This window comes from Dermacentor variabilis, chromosome 7 (genome assembly GCF_050947875.1).
Source record: "Dermacentor variabilis isolate Ectoservices chromosome 7, ASM5094787v1, whole genome shotgun sequence".
Lineage (NCBI taxonomy): Eukaryota > Metazoa > Arthropoda > Arachnida > Ixodida > Ixodidae > Dermacentor > Dermacentor variabilis.
The window spans coordinates 76,168,337-76,186,036 of NC_134574.1; the positions used below are offsets into that span (position 1 = coordinate 76,168,337).

General features: G+C 45.4%; 1 protein-coding gene across 1 annotated transcript; it reads right to left on the bottom strand.

Moving 5' to 3' along the window:
- Window positions 1-14,107: 14,107 nt before the first annotated feature.
- LOC142588704 (uncharacterized) lies at window positions 14,108-17,396 on the bottom strand. The gene is made up of 5 exons (XM_075700521.1): window positions 17,213-17,396; window positions 16,470-16,622; window positions 16,201-16,274; window positions 15,320-15,478; window positions 14,108-14,134 (listed from the first exon to the last, which is right to left on the bottom strand). The coding sequence occupies exons 1-5, from the start codon at window positions 17,394-17,396 to the stop codon at window positions 14,108-14,110; spliced, it is 597 nt and encodes a 198-aa protein (XP_075556636.1).
- Window positions 17,397-17,700: the final 304 nt, after the last annotated feature.

The window sequence follows — 17,700 nt, forward strand, 5'->3', positions numbered from 1 at the left end:
ACAGCATTCATAATAGATGTCGCATTTAAATGCATATCAGAAGTAAAAGGCTTGGCCTGCAAACGGCGTGTCCCATGGTGGAACGACGATTGTAGGATCGCTCGTAAAAAACAGAACAGGGCGTGGGGGTTGCTACGCGCTTCTCCCACTGCTGAGAATCTAGTCAACTTTAAAAAAGTAAAATCCGAAGGTAGGCGAACCCGCCGACAGGCCAGACGAGAAAGTTGGCAGAAGTTCCTATCGAGTATTAACTCGTTCAGAGATGAGGCCAAAGCCTGGAACAGGGTCAACAGGATAAGAGGCCGACAAGCACATGGACTCCCTTTGGTAAACACAGAAGGCGATACCCTACAAGATCAGGCGGACTCGCTTGGGGAGCACTTTGAGAGCGTGTCAAGTGCCACCCATTACTCGCAAGCCTTTCTGAAATATAAACAAATAGAAGAATGTAAGCCACTCATGAGAAAATGTCAACAGAATCAACCATACAACTGTCCTTTTAGCATTGCCGAGTTGAGAGCTGCCTTGAGCGCATGCAAAAGCTCTGCACCGGGCTCTGATAGAATCATGTACGAAATGCTCAAAAACACGCACAATGACACGCAAGTAACACTACTTACACTTTTCAACACCATCTGGGACGCAGGGTACCTTCCAACGGCATGGAAAGAAGCCATTGTGGTCCCTGTTTTGAAACAAGGGAAAGACCCTTCTTCAGTGGCAAGTTACCGCCCGATAGCCCTCACAAGCTGTATGTGCAAGGTATTTGAAAAAATGATAAATCGGCGTCTCATCCATTTCCTTGAACAAAACAAAATGCTTGATCCCTATCAGTGTGGCTTCCGAGAAGGGCGCTGCACAACCGACCATCTTGTACGTATTGAAGGACATATTCGTGACGCGTTTGTACACAAACAGTTCTTCTTATCGATATTCCTTGATATGGAGAAGGCGTACGATACGACCTGGCGCTACGGAATCTTGAGAGACTTGTCAGAAATGGGCATTCATGGTAATATGCTAAACGTAATAAAAAGCTACTTGTCCAATCGCACCTTCCGGGTAAAAGTTGGCAATGTCCTCTCACGTCCTTTTACACGAGAAACTGGTGTACCCCAGGGTGGCGTGCTCAGTTGCACACTCTTTATTGTTAAGATGACAACACTTCGTGCTTCCTTACCACCGGCCATTCTGTATTCTGTCTATGTGGACGACATTCAAATAGGTTTCCAGTCCTGTAACCTCGCAGTCTGTGAGAGACAGGTACAGCATGGTTTGAACAAGGTGTCAGGGTGGGCAGAGAAAAATGGATTTAAAATCAATCCTCACAAGAGTTCTTGTGTGTTGTTTACAAGAAAGAGAGGCCTGGTTCCGGACCCTTCCTTAGAACTGTGTGGACAACAGATACCTGTAAACAAAGAGCACAAATTTCTAGGTGTTATACTTGACAATAGACTCACTTTCGTCCCACACATTAAACATCTGAAAGAAAAATGTCTAAAAACAATGAACATAATAAAACTTCTATCCAAGACTACGTGGGGCAGTGACAGGAAGTGCCTAATGAATCTCTATAAGAGCCTAATCCGGTCACGATTAGATTATGATGCCGTGATATATAACTCTGCCGCCCCAAGCACGCTAAAGATGCTAGACCCTGTTCACCATCTAGGTATCCGTTTAGCCACAGGCGCTTTCAGAACAAGCCCGATTGAAAGCCTATATGCCGAATCCAATGAATGGTCTCTCTACCTACAGAGGTCATACATCAGCTTTAAATATATCCTTAAAGTACGCTCTAATCCTGAACATCCATGTTTTGATACCGTTACCGATATGAGGTGCGCTACACTTTTCAGCAATCGCCCCTCCATAAGACAGCCTTTCTCGCTGCGTGTGAAGGAGCTTAGCGATGAAATCCATGTCCCACTCCTCTAGCATCGCTTAATGCACCTAACCAATCTCTTACCTCCTTGGGAGTGGCAGGTTATACAATGTGACATATCCTTTATAAAAATTACAAAGCACGCTCCTGAGGCTGAAATCAGAATGCATTTCCTAGAGCTGCAGTACAAACACTCCTGCGCAGAGTACTACACAGACGCTTCGAAGTCAAATGCCGGGGTATCCTATGCAGCCGTCGGCCCATCCTTCTCGGAATCCGATGTACTGCATCCGGAAACCAGCATTTTTACGGCCGAGGCCTACGCATTACTCGCTGCTGTGAAGCATATTAGAAGATCAAAACTTCCAAAAGCAGCGATCTATACAGACTCTCTAAGCGTCGTGAAGGCCCTAATGTCACTCTACAAACATAAAAATCCCGTATTCAATGAACTGTATTCGGTATTGTGTAAAGCGTATACATCTAACCAGAACATTATAATATGCTGGGTACCTGGCCACAGAGGTATCGAGGGCAATGTACTGGCTGATCAAATGGCCACATCACTCACATCACTAAACACTTCTTCTGCAGTTGCTGTCCCGGTCACAGATCTGAAGCCTTTCCTGCGTAAGAAACTGCGACAACACTGGCAACGCATGTGGAACGCAGAAATAAACAATAAACTGCACGTTATAAAGCCACAGCTAGGTTTTTGGCCCTTCCCATCAAAATCACGGCGAACAGATGTCCTATTTTGCCGCCTCAGAATAGGGCACACATTTGGTACACACAATTTTCTTCTTACTGGAAACGAACCGCCAACCTGTGGTCGATGTGGTGAGAGGCTGACCGTCCTCCACGTCCTCTTGGAGTGTCGCGAAGCCGAACGTGAAAGAAAGAAGCATTTTCCTCTTGCATATCGTCATTGCATACCTCTTCACCCAGCTATGTTTCTTGGTAAGGAACCGCTTTTTAACACCAAGGCAGTCCTCGACTTCTTAAAGGATGTAGTTCTACACGTTATAAGCCCAATAAATTCGTAGAGCATCCTCGCTCCAGAGGATGCTGCTGCGATAATTGTTCTGAATAGCACATGCCTCCAGGCCCTTGTGTTTTCAAGGGCCATATGGAGGCAGTAGTGCTCTAGCATTTCTTATAATCTGCTATATTTTACCTATCGTACCATTCTTTTTAAATGCATCTAAATGTTCATAGTACAAGTCATACGTCATCGCCATAATTTTATTATACAGATTTTACGCACTTTATTGCGTATATTTTAAGGCCCCTTTACAGCCACGTCACACTAACCTCATAGTAATCATAAGTACATTGCAAACCCATTAGCACAGACATGGCGCTCTTTGGTCATACCTGGCCCTTGCGCCAAAAAACCCCATACATCATCATCTCCTGGAGTGTCGGGAAGCCGAATATGAAAGAAAGAAACATTTTCCCTTAGCATACCGGCATCACATCCCCCTTCATCCCGCAATGCTACTCGGCCCAGAACCTTTATTTGACACCAACGCCGTCCTAAGTTTTCTGAAAGATGTTGTCTTGCATATTTTTAGCCCCACATGTTCGTAGCGGGTCCTCTCTTCAGAGGATGCCGCTGCGATCTCTCTTTCGTATAGCACGTGCCTCTAGGCCCTTGTGTTTCAAGGGCTCCGGCGAGGCAACAGTGCTCCAGCCTTTTTTACCATCTCATATATTTTCAATGGTATGTCATTCTTTTACGATGGATTTTAATGTTCACAGTATTCGTCATTAGTCATCGCCATAATTTTATATCACGTAGATTTTATGCACTTTACAGCAACTATTTTTAGGCCAATTTACAGCCAAGTCACATCTCCATAATACATCGTCAACATCACCACTTGTCATGGCGCTCTTTGGCCACACCTGGCCCTTGCGCCATTAAACACCACATATCATCATCATCATCATACCCCAAGGAGGCGTGCTCAGCTGCACACTTTTCATTGTGAAGATGAACACGCTTCGCGCTTCATTACCACCGGCAATCTTTTATTCTGTCTACGTGGACGATATACAAATAGCTTTCAAATCTTGTAACCTCGCAGTCTGCGAGAGGCAGGTACAGCATGGCCTGAACAAAGTCTCAATGTGGGCAGACAATAATGGATTTAAGATCAATCCTAACAAAAGCTGTTGCGTTCTTTTTACAAGAAAGAGAGGAATGATCCCAGATCCTTGCTTAGAACTATGTGGACAACAAATACCCGTAAACAAAGAGCACAAATTTCTAGGTGTTATATTAGACTACAGACTCACTTTCGTCCCCCACATTAAACATATTAAAGAAAAATGTCTGAAAACAATGAACCTAATGAAACTTCTATCCCATACATCGTGGGGTAGTGACAGGAAGTGCTTAATTAATCTCTATAAGAGCCTGATCCGTTCACGATTAGATTATGGTGCCGTGATGTATCATTCTGCCGCTCCAAGTGCGCTAAAGATGCTAGACCCTGTTCACCATCTAGGTATCCGTTTAGCCACAGGAGCTTTCAGAACGAGTCCCGTACAAAGTTTATATGCAGAATCGAATGAATGGTCACTTCATATCCAGAGAACGTACATCAGCCAAACATATTTTCTGAAAGTCCACTCAAATCCTGAACATCCCTGTTTTAAAACCGTTAATGACATGACATATGCTACACTCTTTCGCAATCGTCCCTCCGTAAGACAGCCTTTCTCGCTGGGTGTGAGGGAGCTTAGTGATGAAATGCATGTCCCACTCCTCGAGTTCCGCCTAATGCCTCCAGCTAAGCTGCTACCTCCTTGGGAGTGGCAGATGATACAATGCGACATATCTTTCATGCAGGTTACAAAACACGCTCCAGAGATTGAAATCCAGATGCATTTCCAGGAACTGCAATACAAACACTCCCCGCAGGGGCGTCTGCGCAAGCAGGCGTTTGGTGTGTTGCGACACCACGTACCCGAGCACACGAGGGTTGGACCCTCCCGCGTGTAGCCGTGCGCGGCTTAGCCGTGTCCGGGGAAAGGGGGATCCTGGGGGTTGAGCCGATGCCGGGTGTTTGGACCTTTAAGGCCCCCCGGCGGAGGCAACACACCTCTTTGGCCTCTGCTTCACGTAGACGGCACCCCCGGACTGACCCACCCGGGGGAAATCGGTAGTCGCCTTTTCCTGTCTCTCTCTTCTCAAACCTTCGTCTTTATCTCTCACTTTACATCTTTCCTGTCTTCTTCTCTCTTCCATTTACTTCCTTTCTCCACGGCGGCAAGGGTTAACCTTGTGTGGATATCCTACCTTGGGTACACCATATTGGGTTATAGTAATGGCGTACGGCTGGCGTCGTGCAGGCTTGTACACAAGCTCTGCCGCGTCCCCTCGTTGGGCTCCGTGGTGGGCGGTCGGCGCTGTTGCCGAATCTTATATATTCTCATGGAAACTCCCTTCCCCAAACTTCCTGATCGCCCTCCGAAACGAGGGCGCACCGAAGATGTTTTTCAGTTTTTCGGACACCAAATCCAGAATTTTCCCCGGTTCCACGTCATTCACTCTGAAAAGCCAAACAAAGCAGTGCGAAACATATCACCATTCCCTGTCTCAAAGTCCTTGACTGATGTTTTTGGACCAGGTTACAAGGTGTCCAGGATGGCAAGTGGTGACCTCCTCTTGGAGCTCCGCGACCAGAAGCAATATAAGCAACTACAGAAACTAGTGTCATTCGGGGAGACCCACATAACAGTAACGCCACACCGTACAATGAACACCACCCGCGGTGTTGTTTCCGATGATGATCTGCTTGAGCTGACTGAGGCGGAGCTCCTGGAAGGCTTCAGTGAGCAAAATGTTATCAATGTTAGAAGAATAAAGATAAGGCGAGATGGTAAAGAGATTCAAACGAAGCACTTAATAATCACCTTTGGTTCAAGTGTCCTGCCCGAGTCAATCGAGGCCGGGTACATCAAGCTCCGCGTTAGGCCGTACGTGCCCAACCCACTCCGCTGTTTCAAGTGCCAGCGCTTCGGCCACAGTTCGCAGAGTTGCCGAGGCCGCCAAACTTGTGCTAAATGTAGTGCCCAAGAACACACCACTGAAACGTGTGAGAACGCTCCCCACTGTGTAAACTGTGATGGGGAGCACGCCGCGTACTCGCGGTCGTGCCCCTCCTGGAAGAAGGAAAAAGAAATTGTAACCATAAAAGTAAAAGAGAATATATCGTTCAAAGAGGCACGAAGGCGGGTAGCAAACCCGCCAAGGAAAAGCTTTGCCGATGTGGCGCGTCAGGGGGCAGCGCCACAACGGCCTCCGGTGGCTGTCCGACCCACAAGCAGTGAGTCGGCAGTTACGCCATCTGCCCCCATGGTGGTCGCAGCTAGCGCTGCCCCACCACCCGAGCAGAAGGGACCATCAACCCCGAAGGTGGGCGCAGCCGAGGCTGCCCCAACCTCCCCGGCCTCTTCCAGCGCTAGCAACAGCCGGCGCAGCCAAATCCCTCAGGGAGCCCCATCGACCTCCGGGCTGGTGGGCACAGGGGTCTTGCTCCCCAAGGCGGGACCTTCCCTGGTAACTTCTCGCTCACAAGAGCACGTGTCCGGCGCCTCACAAGAGGCAATGGACACTACACCTATCCCCACGGCGCGCCAAGCGCCTAAGGAGCGGCGAGGCTCCCTCGAACGCTCCAGAAAGGGCAGAACTCCCGTTACAGGGCCTCGAAAGAGCCCTGTAACCTAAAGCATCACCTCCATTTCCATACACACAGCACATATTTACTTTCAATATGGATACACAAATTATTCAATGGAACGTCAGAGGTCTGCTTAGGAACCTTGATGACGTGCAAGAGCTCATTCAAAAACACAATCCAAAGGTGCTGTGTCTACACAAACACACTTAAAACCAAAACACACAAATTTTCTTCGACAGCACATAACTTTCCGCAAAGATCGCGATGATGCTATGGCATCATCTGGCGGTGTTGCCATTGTAATTCAAAAAAGGATAGCGTGTCAATGTTTACAGCTACGAACGGCCCTCGAAGCAGTAGCGGTTCGAGTTGTCCTACTGAACAAACTCATCACTATTTGTTCGATTTACGTACCCCCGCATTACCAACTAAACAAACATGAATTTCAGTCCTTGATAGATCAATTGCCAGAACCATATCTTGTTCTTGGCGATTTCAATGCACACAGCAGCTTGTGGGGAGACTCTCGTATTGATGCGCGAGGTCGTCTCGTTGAGCAGTTCCTTTTTTCTTCTGGAGCGTGCCTTCTCAATAAGAAAGAACCCACATATTACTCTCTTGCAAACAGAACCTTTTCGTCAATAGACCTTAGTATAGTCTCCGCGTCTATACTGCCCGAACTCGAATGGGAAGTTACGAGCAATCCTTACGGGAGCGATCACTTCCCCGTACTGCTAAGAACATCTAAAGAAAATGAATTTCCTCCACAAGCTCCTAGGTGGAAGATACATACAGCTGACTGGGAGAAATTTCGAACTCTTACTAACATCTCGCTGGCTGATATGTCTTCTTTAGAAATCGATGCAGCTGTGGCGTACTTTACAGCCTTCATCATAGATGCCGCAACTAAATGTATATCACAAGTAAATGGATTGGCAGGCAAACGGCGTGTCCCCTGGTGGAACGACGATTGTAGGATCGCTCGTAAGAAACAAAATAAAGCGTGGGGGTTGCTACGCGCCTCCCCCACTGCGGAGAATCTTATCAATTTTAAAAAAGCAAAATCCCAAGGCAGGCGAACCCGCCGACAGGCCAGAAGAGAGAGCTGGCAGAACTTTTTAACAGGTATCAACTCGTATAGAGATGAGGCCAAGGTCTGGAACAGGGTTAGTAGAATAAGAGGGCGACAAACATACTCCCTCCCTTTAGTAAACACACAAGGCGAAACCCTGCAAGACCAGGCAGATTCACTCGGGGAGCACTTTGAGCGTGTGTCAAGCTCAATTAATTATTCCCAGTCCTTTCTTAAACATAAAGAAATAATAGAACGTAAGCCAATCATACGAAAATCCAGGCAGAATGAACCGTATAACCGGCCTTTCGGTATTGCCGAGTTGAGAGCTGCTTTGAACACATGTAAAAGCACTGAACCGGGACTAGACAGAGTCATGTATGACATGATCAGACACCTACATACTGACGCACAAGTTACACTTCTTACACTATACAATACTATTTGGGCTTCGGGATACCTCCCATCCACATGGAAAGAAGCGATTGTGGTTCCTGTCCTAAAGCAGGGAAAAGACCCTTCCTTGGCGGCTAGTTACCGTCCGATAGCTCTAACTAATTGTCTGTGTAATCGCAGACTTATACATTTCCTTGAGCTCAACAATATACTCGATCCTTATCAGTGTGGATTCCGAGAAGGGCGGTCCACAACCGATCACCTTGTGCGCATGGAAGGAAATATCCGCGATGCCTTTATACATAAACAGTTTTTTCTATCGATATTCCTCGATATGGAGAAGGCATATGACACGGCATGGCGTTACGGGATCTTGCGAGACCTGTCGGAAATTGGCATCCGTGGAAATATGCTGAACACAATTGAAAGCTATTTGTCAAATCGTACCTTCCGAGTAAAAGTCGGCAATGAACTCTCACGTTCCTTTACGCAGGAAACTGGTGTACCCCAGGGAGGCGTGCTCAGCTGCACTCTCTTTATCGTCAAGATGAACACGCTACGTGCTTCACTACCACCTGCCATTTTTTATTCCGTATACGTAGATGATATACAAATAGGCTTCAAATCCTGCAACCTCACAGTATGCGAAAGACAGGTACAGCAGGGCTTGAACAAGGTTTCCAAGTGGGCAGACGAAAACGGATTTAAGGTCAACCCCCACAAAAGTTCTTGTGTTCTCTTCACAAGAAAGAGAGGCCTGGTCCCAGATCCTTGTGTAGAACTGGGCGGACACCAAATTCCTGTCAGCAAAGAACACAAATTCCTTGGTGTTATTCTTGACTCTAGGCTCACATTCATTCCTCACATAAAACATCTTAAAGAAAAATGTCTAAAAACAATGAACCTACTTAAAATTCTATCCCACACAACATGGGGTAGCGACAGGAAGTGCCTGTTAAATCTTTACAGGAGCCTAGTTCGGTCGCGAATAGACTATGGAGCCGCAGTTTATCACTCTGCCGCACCGAGCGCACTTAAGATGTTAGACCCCGTTCACCATCTGGGAATCCGTCTGGCCACTGGCGCATTTAGAACAAGCCCTGTTGAAAGTTTGTATGTTGAGTCCGATGAGTGGTCACTCCATTTTTGGAGAACTTACATCAGCTTCAACTATTTTGTCAAAGTGCGCTCTAATAAGGAACATCCGTGTTTCACAACCGTTAACGACTTGACATGTGAAACACTTTTTCATAACAGACCCTCTATGAGACTTCCTTTCTCACTGCGTGCAAGAGAACTTAGCACGGAAATGGATGTCCCAGTTCTCGACCAACGCCTAATGCCTCCAGCTAAGATAGTACCACCCTGGGAGTGGCAGCTGATAGAGTGTGACACATCCTTTGTACAGGTCACTAAACATGCGTCAGAGACACATATCAAAATGCACTTCTTGGAGCTCCAGTACAAGTACTCGTGCACAGAGTTTTATACAGACGCTTCTAAGTCGCATGCCGGCGTGTCCTACGCAGCCATTGGGCCATCCTTCTCGGAATCCGGTGTACTGCACCCTGAAACAAGCATATTTACGGCTGAGGCCCATGCACTATTGTCGGCTGTGAAACATATCAGAAAATCAAATATTCAAAAAACAATTTTATTTACAGACTCCTTAAGCGTCGTAAAAGCCTTGAAGTCACACTGTAAACACAGAAACCCCGTAATTACTGAGCTCTATTCCGTCCTCTGTAGAGCGTATATGTCTAACCAGCATGTCATTATATGCTGGGTGCCTGGACATAGGGGCATCGAGGGTAACGTTCTAGCAGACCAGATGGCCACATCAATTTCATTGCATACAGTCAGCCCTACTGCTTCGGTCCCTGTCACGGATCTGAAGCCTTTTTTAAGAAGGAAACTGCGAAACCACTGGCAACGTAAGTGGGATGCAGAAGTAAATAACAAACTGCACGTGATAAAGCCACAGTTAGGTTCTTGGCCCTCCGTAACAAAATCACGGCGAACAGATGTCCTATTCTGTCGCCTCAGAATAGGACACACATTTGGCACACACAACTTCTTACTCACTGAAAATGATCCTCCAACCTGCGGTAGATGCGGGGAGAGGCTGACCGTCCTCCACGTCCTCCTGGAGTGTCGGGCAGCCGAATCTGAAAGAAGGAAACATTTTTCCCTAGCATACCGGCAGCACATCCCCCTACATCCCGTAATGCTACTCGGCCCAGAACCTCTATTTGACACCAACACAGTACTAAATTTCCTGAAAGATGTCGTCCTGCATGTTTTTAGCCCCACATGTTCGTAGCGGGTCCTCTCTTCAGAGGATGCCGCTGCGATATCTCTTTAGTATAGCACATGCCTCTAGGCCCTTGTCTTTCAAGGGCTCTGGCGAGGCAGCAGTGCTCCAAGTAATTTTAACATCCTACATATTTTTGATTTTGCATCATTCTTGTACGATGGATTTTAATGTTCTTAGTAATCGTCATTAGTCATCGCCATAATTTTATAGCACGTAGATTTTACGCACTTTACAGCGACAATTTTTAGGCCACTTTACAGCCAAGTCACATCTCCATAATACATCGATAACACTACCATTTGTCATGGCGCTCTTTGGCCAAACCTGGCCCTTGCGCCATTAAACACTACATATCATCAATACAAACACTCCTGCACGGAGTTTTACACAGACGCATCGAAGTCACGCGAGGGGGTGTCATATGCAGCCGTCGGTCCATCCTTCTCGGAATCCGATTTACTGCATCCGGAAACTAGTATCTTCACGGCTGAGGCCTACGCAATATTGTCGACCGTGAAGCATATAAGGAAATCAAAACTCAAAAAGTCAGTTATATATACGGACTCCCTTAGTGTTGTGAAGTCTTTGATGTCGTTCTGTAAGCACAAAAATCCTATAATAATTGAACTCTATTCCGTCTTATGCAAAGCATATGTATCTAACCAGGATGTGGTTATATGCTGGGTGCCTGGCCATAGGGGCATCCAGGGTAATGTTCTAGCGGACCAGATGGCCACATCAATTGCATCACACACTGTTAATTCTACTGCTGCAGTCCCTGTCACAGACCTGAAACCCTTCTTAAGAAGGAAACTGCGAAACTACTGGCAACGATTGTGGGACCTGGAAACAAATAATAAGTTGCATTTAATAAAGCCACAATTAGGTTTCTGGCCTCCTGTAACAATATCACGCCGGACAGATGTCCTATTCTGTCGCCTCAGAATAGGACACACATTTGGCACACATAACTTCTTACTCACTGAAAATGATCCTCCAACCTGCGGTAGATGCGGGGAGAGGCTGACCGTCCTCCACGTCCTCCTGGAGTGTCGGGCAGCCGAATCTGAAAGAAGGAAACATTTTTCCCTAGCATACCGGCAGCACATCCCCCTACATCCCGTAATGCTACTCGGCCCAGAACCTTTATTCGACACCAACACAGTACTAAATTTCCTGAAAGATGTCGTCCTGCATGTTTTTAGCCCCACATGTTCGTAGCGGGTCCTCTCTTCAGAGGATGCCGCTGCGATATCTCTTTAGTATAGCACATGCCTCTAGGCCCTTGTCTTTCAAGGGCTCTGGCGAGGCAGCAGTGCTCCAAGTAATTTTAACATCCTACATATTTTTGACTTTGCATCATTCTTCTACGAAGGATTTTAATGTTCATAGTAATCGTCATTAGTCATCGCCATAATTTTATAGCACGTAGATTTTACGCACTTTACAGCGACAATTTTTAGGCCACTTTACAGCCAAGTCACATCTCCATAATACATCGTCAACATTACCACTTGTCATGGCGCTCTTTGGCCAAACCTGGCCTTTGCGCCATTAAACACTACATATCATCATCATCATCACTTTCGGCTGTTTTCAAGTGACATCAGCATTACTAAAATACTGTTTATAAAATATTCAACTGTTGTTTGCGACATTTCACCTTAGTCATTTCTGTACTGTTTTGTGAAACATACTGTGTTCATGTTATTACTTTGTGTGATCTGTTATGTTTCTATTGAGACGTGGCTTATATTCATATCTATGTACGTACATCAAAGTGGGACACTACAAGTGCTGTGATGTCGAGCCCTGCTTTGTGACTGGTTACAAGGTCTCTGTCAAGTTGTAGTAAACTTAGCTAACCACACCACGATTGTGCAGGAAAAAATAGAGAATTCAATGAGAAGATAGCTCTGTTGGCTAGAAGGCAGCGAATATTGACTCATGGCAAGCAGATATAAGCTTGGCCTAGAAAGAAGTGTTTAATCTTTGCATCATACTAGTACTAAAATGTGAGTAGGCTTCAGCATTTTTAATTTAAACTGAAATAAGTACACCAACTCTTTTTTTTTAGAATTCAGTTGTAATGAAAAATGGTCAGAGCAAATTTACTGGACAGCTACAACAGCAGTGTGGATCCTAAACATGTCTTGACGCAGGAAACCTGCCAATGTGAACGTCATGTGCCAGCCTGCCTCAAAAGCAACCTGTACTTCTTTCCTTGTGCCTGTTGCTTTATTGAAACAGATAGGGGACTACATGAAAGGGTTGTGAAGGCCCTGGCCCAACTCTTTGTAGTTGTTGCACTGTCGTGGACGAACTAATGGAAATGCGGGTTATTCTACAAAGTCATTTTTTTCTGTATTTGTTGCTCTGTTCCAGCATAATTTTACAAATAAAGTATGTGTATCAAACACAGTCACTGGTCCCTGCTAGTCCCAACTTCACATGGTTTGTTCAGTCTGAATTTGAATTTATTCTTAAACAAAACATACAATGAGTAGCCAAAAAATGCTACGGAGCTCGCAGCTTGGCAGGATTGCTCTCCCTTTACATGGCAGCTAGAGTGTACACTTTTTACATACAAATGCAGAGAATGAAATCGCAAGGTAAAGAATGTGTTTTACTTAAAGAAATGTTTCACTTAAGAAGGAAGACTAGGAAAAAATGTGTTTTCATTGCTTGACAGCCTGAAATGAAGGATCTTTCGCGCTAATATCTCGAAAAATTAACACGCGCCATGTCCTCTTTCTGAACACAAACATACTGAAACAAGTAAAATTACATGTGTAAACGTAACGGGAAAAGAGCTGTTTGCAAGTGATATGAACTGATTACGCAAATTCTTGTCGGCAGGCACTATTTGTATGCAAAAAGAACCACATAAGCAAGTACAAGCAGACATGTTTGGTAAAATGAAAGTAATCTGTCATCGCAGTAATCGCATACAGAAATATCTCAAACAGCAACAATGGGCACATCAACATCAGCAATACTACCCAAGCGGTGTTTTATTTCAATTTCCTTGCAGAATAACAGCACAATGCGTAAACTATCCTGTACTGTTTTGCATTGGTATGGTAACATGTATAACCTCAATAAACTTAGGCATGTAACATTTAAAAATTAAATTTAATGAAATTTTCGTTTCCCAGCCGCTGGGGCTGGAGAGCGAAACCACTTCTCGAGCTCGGCAGCACAATACCTTACCCGCTAAACTACCATGGCGGGTTGCATGTAAAAATTATACTGCTTGTAATATTTGAACTGTTTTTTCGTCGGCATAAGCATGTTTAATATCAGGAATATGTCAACTCAACAAACTTGGAGCACACTGCTCGACACCGACTTACTTGGATGGATGGCATGAGAGCACATTGTTTTGAACAATCACAGGATCGCCTCATTTCTATATTCAAAGGCACTATTACTGCTCAGCGCATTACTGCCATGACCAAGCGTCACCACAAACTCTCTGTAGTGTTTGCAGTGCTGCTTGCAATGTATGAAACCAACAGTAGCATGCACAGCAGAATGGTAGCAAATTAAACATACGTCCTTGCACTTTAGGTATCCCCTTTTGCCAGCAAAGCATACATTTTAAACTACATCAAAACAAACAGGCTTTTGACTTCTGGCTCACAGTTCTGGAACAGTAGATTCAGTGAAGATTTTCAGGCGAGAGAGATGAAAATGAGAGAAAAGCAGGGAGGTTAACCGGAGTTAAAGCCTCCAGTTGGCTACCCTGCACTAGGGAAAGGGGAAGACTGAAAGAAGAGCGGGGGACAAAAAAGAAAGGCTTAAAGAAAGAAGGGGGGAGCGGGTCATTACAGTCTTTCCAATAGGCCACTGCTACGTAAAAATGTCAACAAAGCCTCGACAGACTTTCGGTGCGAAGGCAGTTCATGTCGGCATTTTTAGACCCACCCTTCGGCTTTGCCTCTCCAGGTCAGTGAGCATGCATTGTAGTTGGTCCCCTGAGTTACTAAGCAAGGCAATATCATCAGCGAATCGCTTGCAAGCACAAGAATTTTTCATTGCTGCGTCTTATCTTGAAAATGGCAAAGGTTTTCAGAACCTTATATCAGACAGTATTGGGGTCGACAGATTAACAATACCTGCTATTACCGTGAATATTTGGTCAAGCGCCCCTGTCATTTTCCAAGGCACTGGGCGCTTGAGTACTTTGAAAACCTTCATTGTCTGGATCGCTCTTTCAACATGAACGCGTGCTCCAGCAATTTTAAGTGTTTTGCTTGCATCTGCTGCTGAGAATTGCTGCTGAGAACGCAAGAAAGGGGGTTGTATAATACCCAGCCCTAGCTTTGTGCAGATGTCATCTATATTAAATCCCTTATCAACCATGACGTCATCCTGAAAGCTTGTCAGCTTCTGAAGTACCTCTGATTTCTCTACGCAAGCCTTGTCAGAAGCCCTACCACCAAAAGCACTGCTTACGAAGGTTATGTATGAGACCTGCAGGTGATACACCCACAAGGACTTTAGCTGTATGTGTTCCCTTATAGTGGGAGTATGTAAGTATTCTGCATGAAGCACAGTGACTCTTTTCTACCTCAACCTCTGTGCAGTCGAGAATGACGCGCACCTCTGAGAAATCTGAAAAGCAAAGTGGCATGTTTTTTTTTATTTCCTCTGTTGTGGACCAAGGAATGGCACATTCCAAGACTGCACAACGTGCAGTAAAAGAGCCTGTGCACAGTTGTTTTGCTTATGTTAAATAAGGCACCTAAGCAATCAAATGGAAGACAAGTCTTTAGGCGCATAAGGACAAGTGCAACACGCTCAAGCACGGACACCTCAGAGCTATTATTGTCAATTGCAGCCACCTCACTGCAAATGGAATGAAAAGTTTTAACTGACTGAACACCTGTGAACGCTCGAACAGCATTGTCTGTAGACAGCAACTCTGCAAGGTTTAACTTCTTGCTTACAATAGACAAGGAATCCACCTGCACAGATTTTTCGGCTTGATTCTTGTCATTGCCTGATGCTGCAAGTTGCAGAAGGGCCTCCACTGCATCTTCTTCCTTATGTATCGTGTCAGCCCCAGCTCCAGATTCTCTAGTAGCTTCATGGCTTGACTGCTCCACCTGTACCAGTAAACAGTAACAAAATATATGCACTCAATGTGAGACAGCACACCATGCAAAGGTCTTGTCATTATTTTACTGCGCTACCTAGATAACGTTCCTTGTCTCCAAGCCTAGTCCATGATTGTTTATGAACAGCAGCCAAGCATAACACACACTAATAACTGTGAAATATGTGTGTGAACTACTACAAACAAGTGATGTTGCTAATGAATAATATTTAAATACATAAATTTACTGCAACATTGTGACCGCCTTGACTCGCAAAGGCCCTTCTGTTCTGCAACCGTTTTCTGTTAGCAGACTGCCACTTATGTACAATGGCAAACAACACAGCAGAGTGCAGTAAAAACAAAACTAAGTTCCCTGGAAGATGATGCAGAATAGGTGACAATTGTCATTTCTTCAACATTATTTTTATGCAGTGGTTCTGGTTAGGAATGCTGTACGTCACATACATTGCTGATCAGATAGGCATGCATTAATTGCATAACTGCACTTTGAAACTGCCCTAATTTCCAATGAATCTCTTACACTGATAGCCTTCATACAAGCTCATACAGCAGCAATTCGTTGTTAACAGAAATTACTCCAACATAACAATGTCATCACCTTGAATTTACATCTGCATAGAATGTAAACAAAGCAGTGCATCACTGTACACAAATATAGCGGTAAATAATGGCTCTGCTAGACATCAATGTGGCACTGGTGTATCTTACCTCCATCTGGTCTTCATATGGAATGCTGTTGTGCCCAGACACTCTTTTGGTCTTGAAAGTCGCTCCTGCACAAACTAATCACAATTTTTGTTACCATGGGAGAAGTGCCTATTCATGGTCATAGTACAACTGTCAATGTCTGTTTTAAGCTACAAAGAAAACTACTGATTGTTCACAGTAAGTTCACGTTTATAATAATGGGCACAGATGGGTTAAACGCCAGATGATAATGTTGCTAGTATAAACACACGTGTTCAAATGATACAAACCTTGAGAATGCCTTGCAGATGCACGTTTGTTACGTTCTTTGGCTGCTTGCATCCTAGACAAGTTCATTCTGTCATGAGGCCGTACAGGTAAACATTGGGACGGCACAGCTGTCAACTTCAGTCGTCGCCTAGCAGGCTTCCACACCTGCGGGTCTGCATACCGAAAAACGAGCTAGTTTCACTGAGGAGCATTCTTTGCAAACCGTTGTCTAAAGGTATGAATGAACTATTGCTATCCTGCACTACACATTATCTGGTGTCTGTATCCTCCAAGCCATAACTTTCTGAAGCAGAACGATTACTGCCTTAAACACCCATATGTTCTCTTTGCGCTGGCGCAAGTGCGCAGCTAGAGCTCAGGCGCGCGTTATCGCACGGCGCGCAACCCAGAACGTAAACACATGCGGTTCTGGTGGGACGAGACATAACTGCGACCACACTACGGGCTGCTGCCGGTGAAACACGGTCAAATGCTCACTACACCCGCCCATACTGTAGCATTTCTCTAGAGTTGCGTCAAAGTGCTACAAACATGTGAGTTTCTGTCTTAAATGCCCGTATGTTCTCGTTTCGCTGGCCACAAGTGCGCAGCTCGAGCTTCACCCGGCCACCACACAAAGCCACGCCGCTGTTCGCGCTGCTGCAATACGCTCCGCGGCTCTACTTTTCGAACTAACACATCAATTATCCGTAGGAAAAGAAATAAAATAATGCACATAAGTAAAGGAATTTCGTTTTCTTACCTACTTGGCTCCAGAAGAAGTCACTTCCGACGAAATGCGCACTGCACACTTTCATCGGTGGTGTGACCGGCTTGCCAATTCTCAACTTCACAACCCATTCTTTCTTCTTTGCCGCATCTTTGGGGAACGAGTGGAGGCTCACGTCGCTTGCAGCTCTGTTGGTGCATTGCGGCACGCAGCACATGCGATTGCTCTTGAATTTATTCCTACCATTAAGCCCACGGTGACCAAGCCTACTAACCGCCATGAAGAAAGCAAGGAAATGCGCTACCGCCGCACCACCTGCAGTTAGTCCTATACTCTTTGAAAAAAATTCGCCGGTGACCGCGGGGTGGCGTGACAGTCTGCGGAACTTGCGAATACAATACAGACGACGCAATAGTACGCCAAGTACACAGAGCTGGCTACAACACAAGCTCTCAGCCAGACCATGTTACACGCTCGCAGAATGCCTTCTAGTCGCACTCAAGACAAATTCGTGGGTGCCA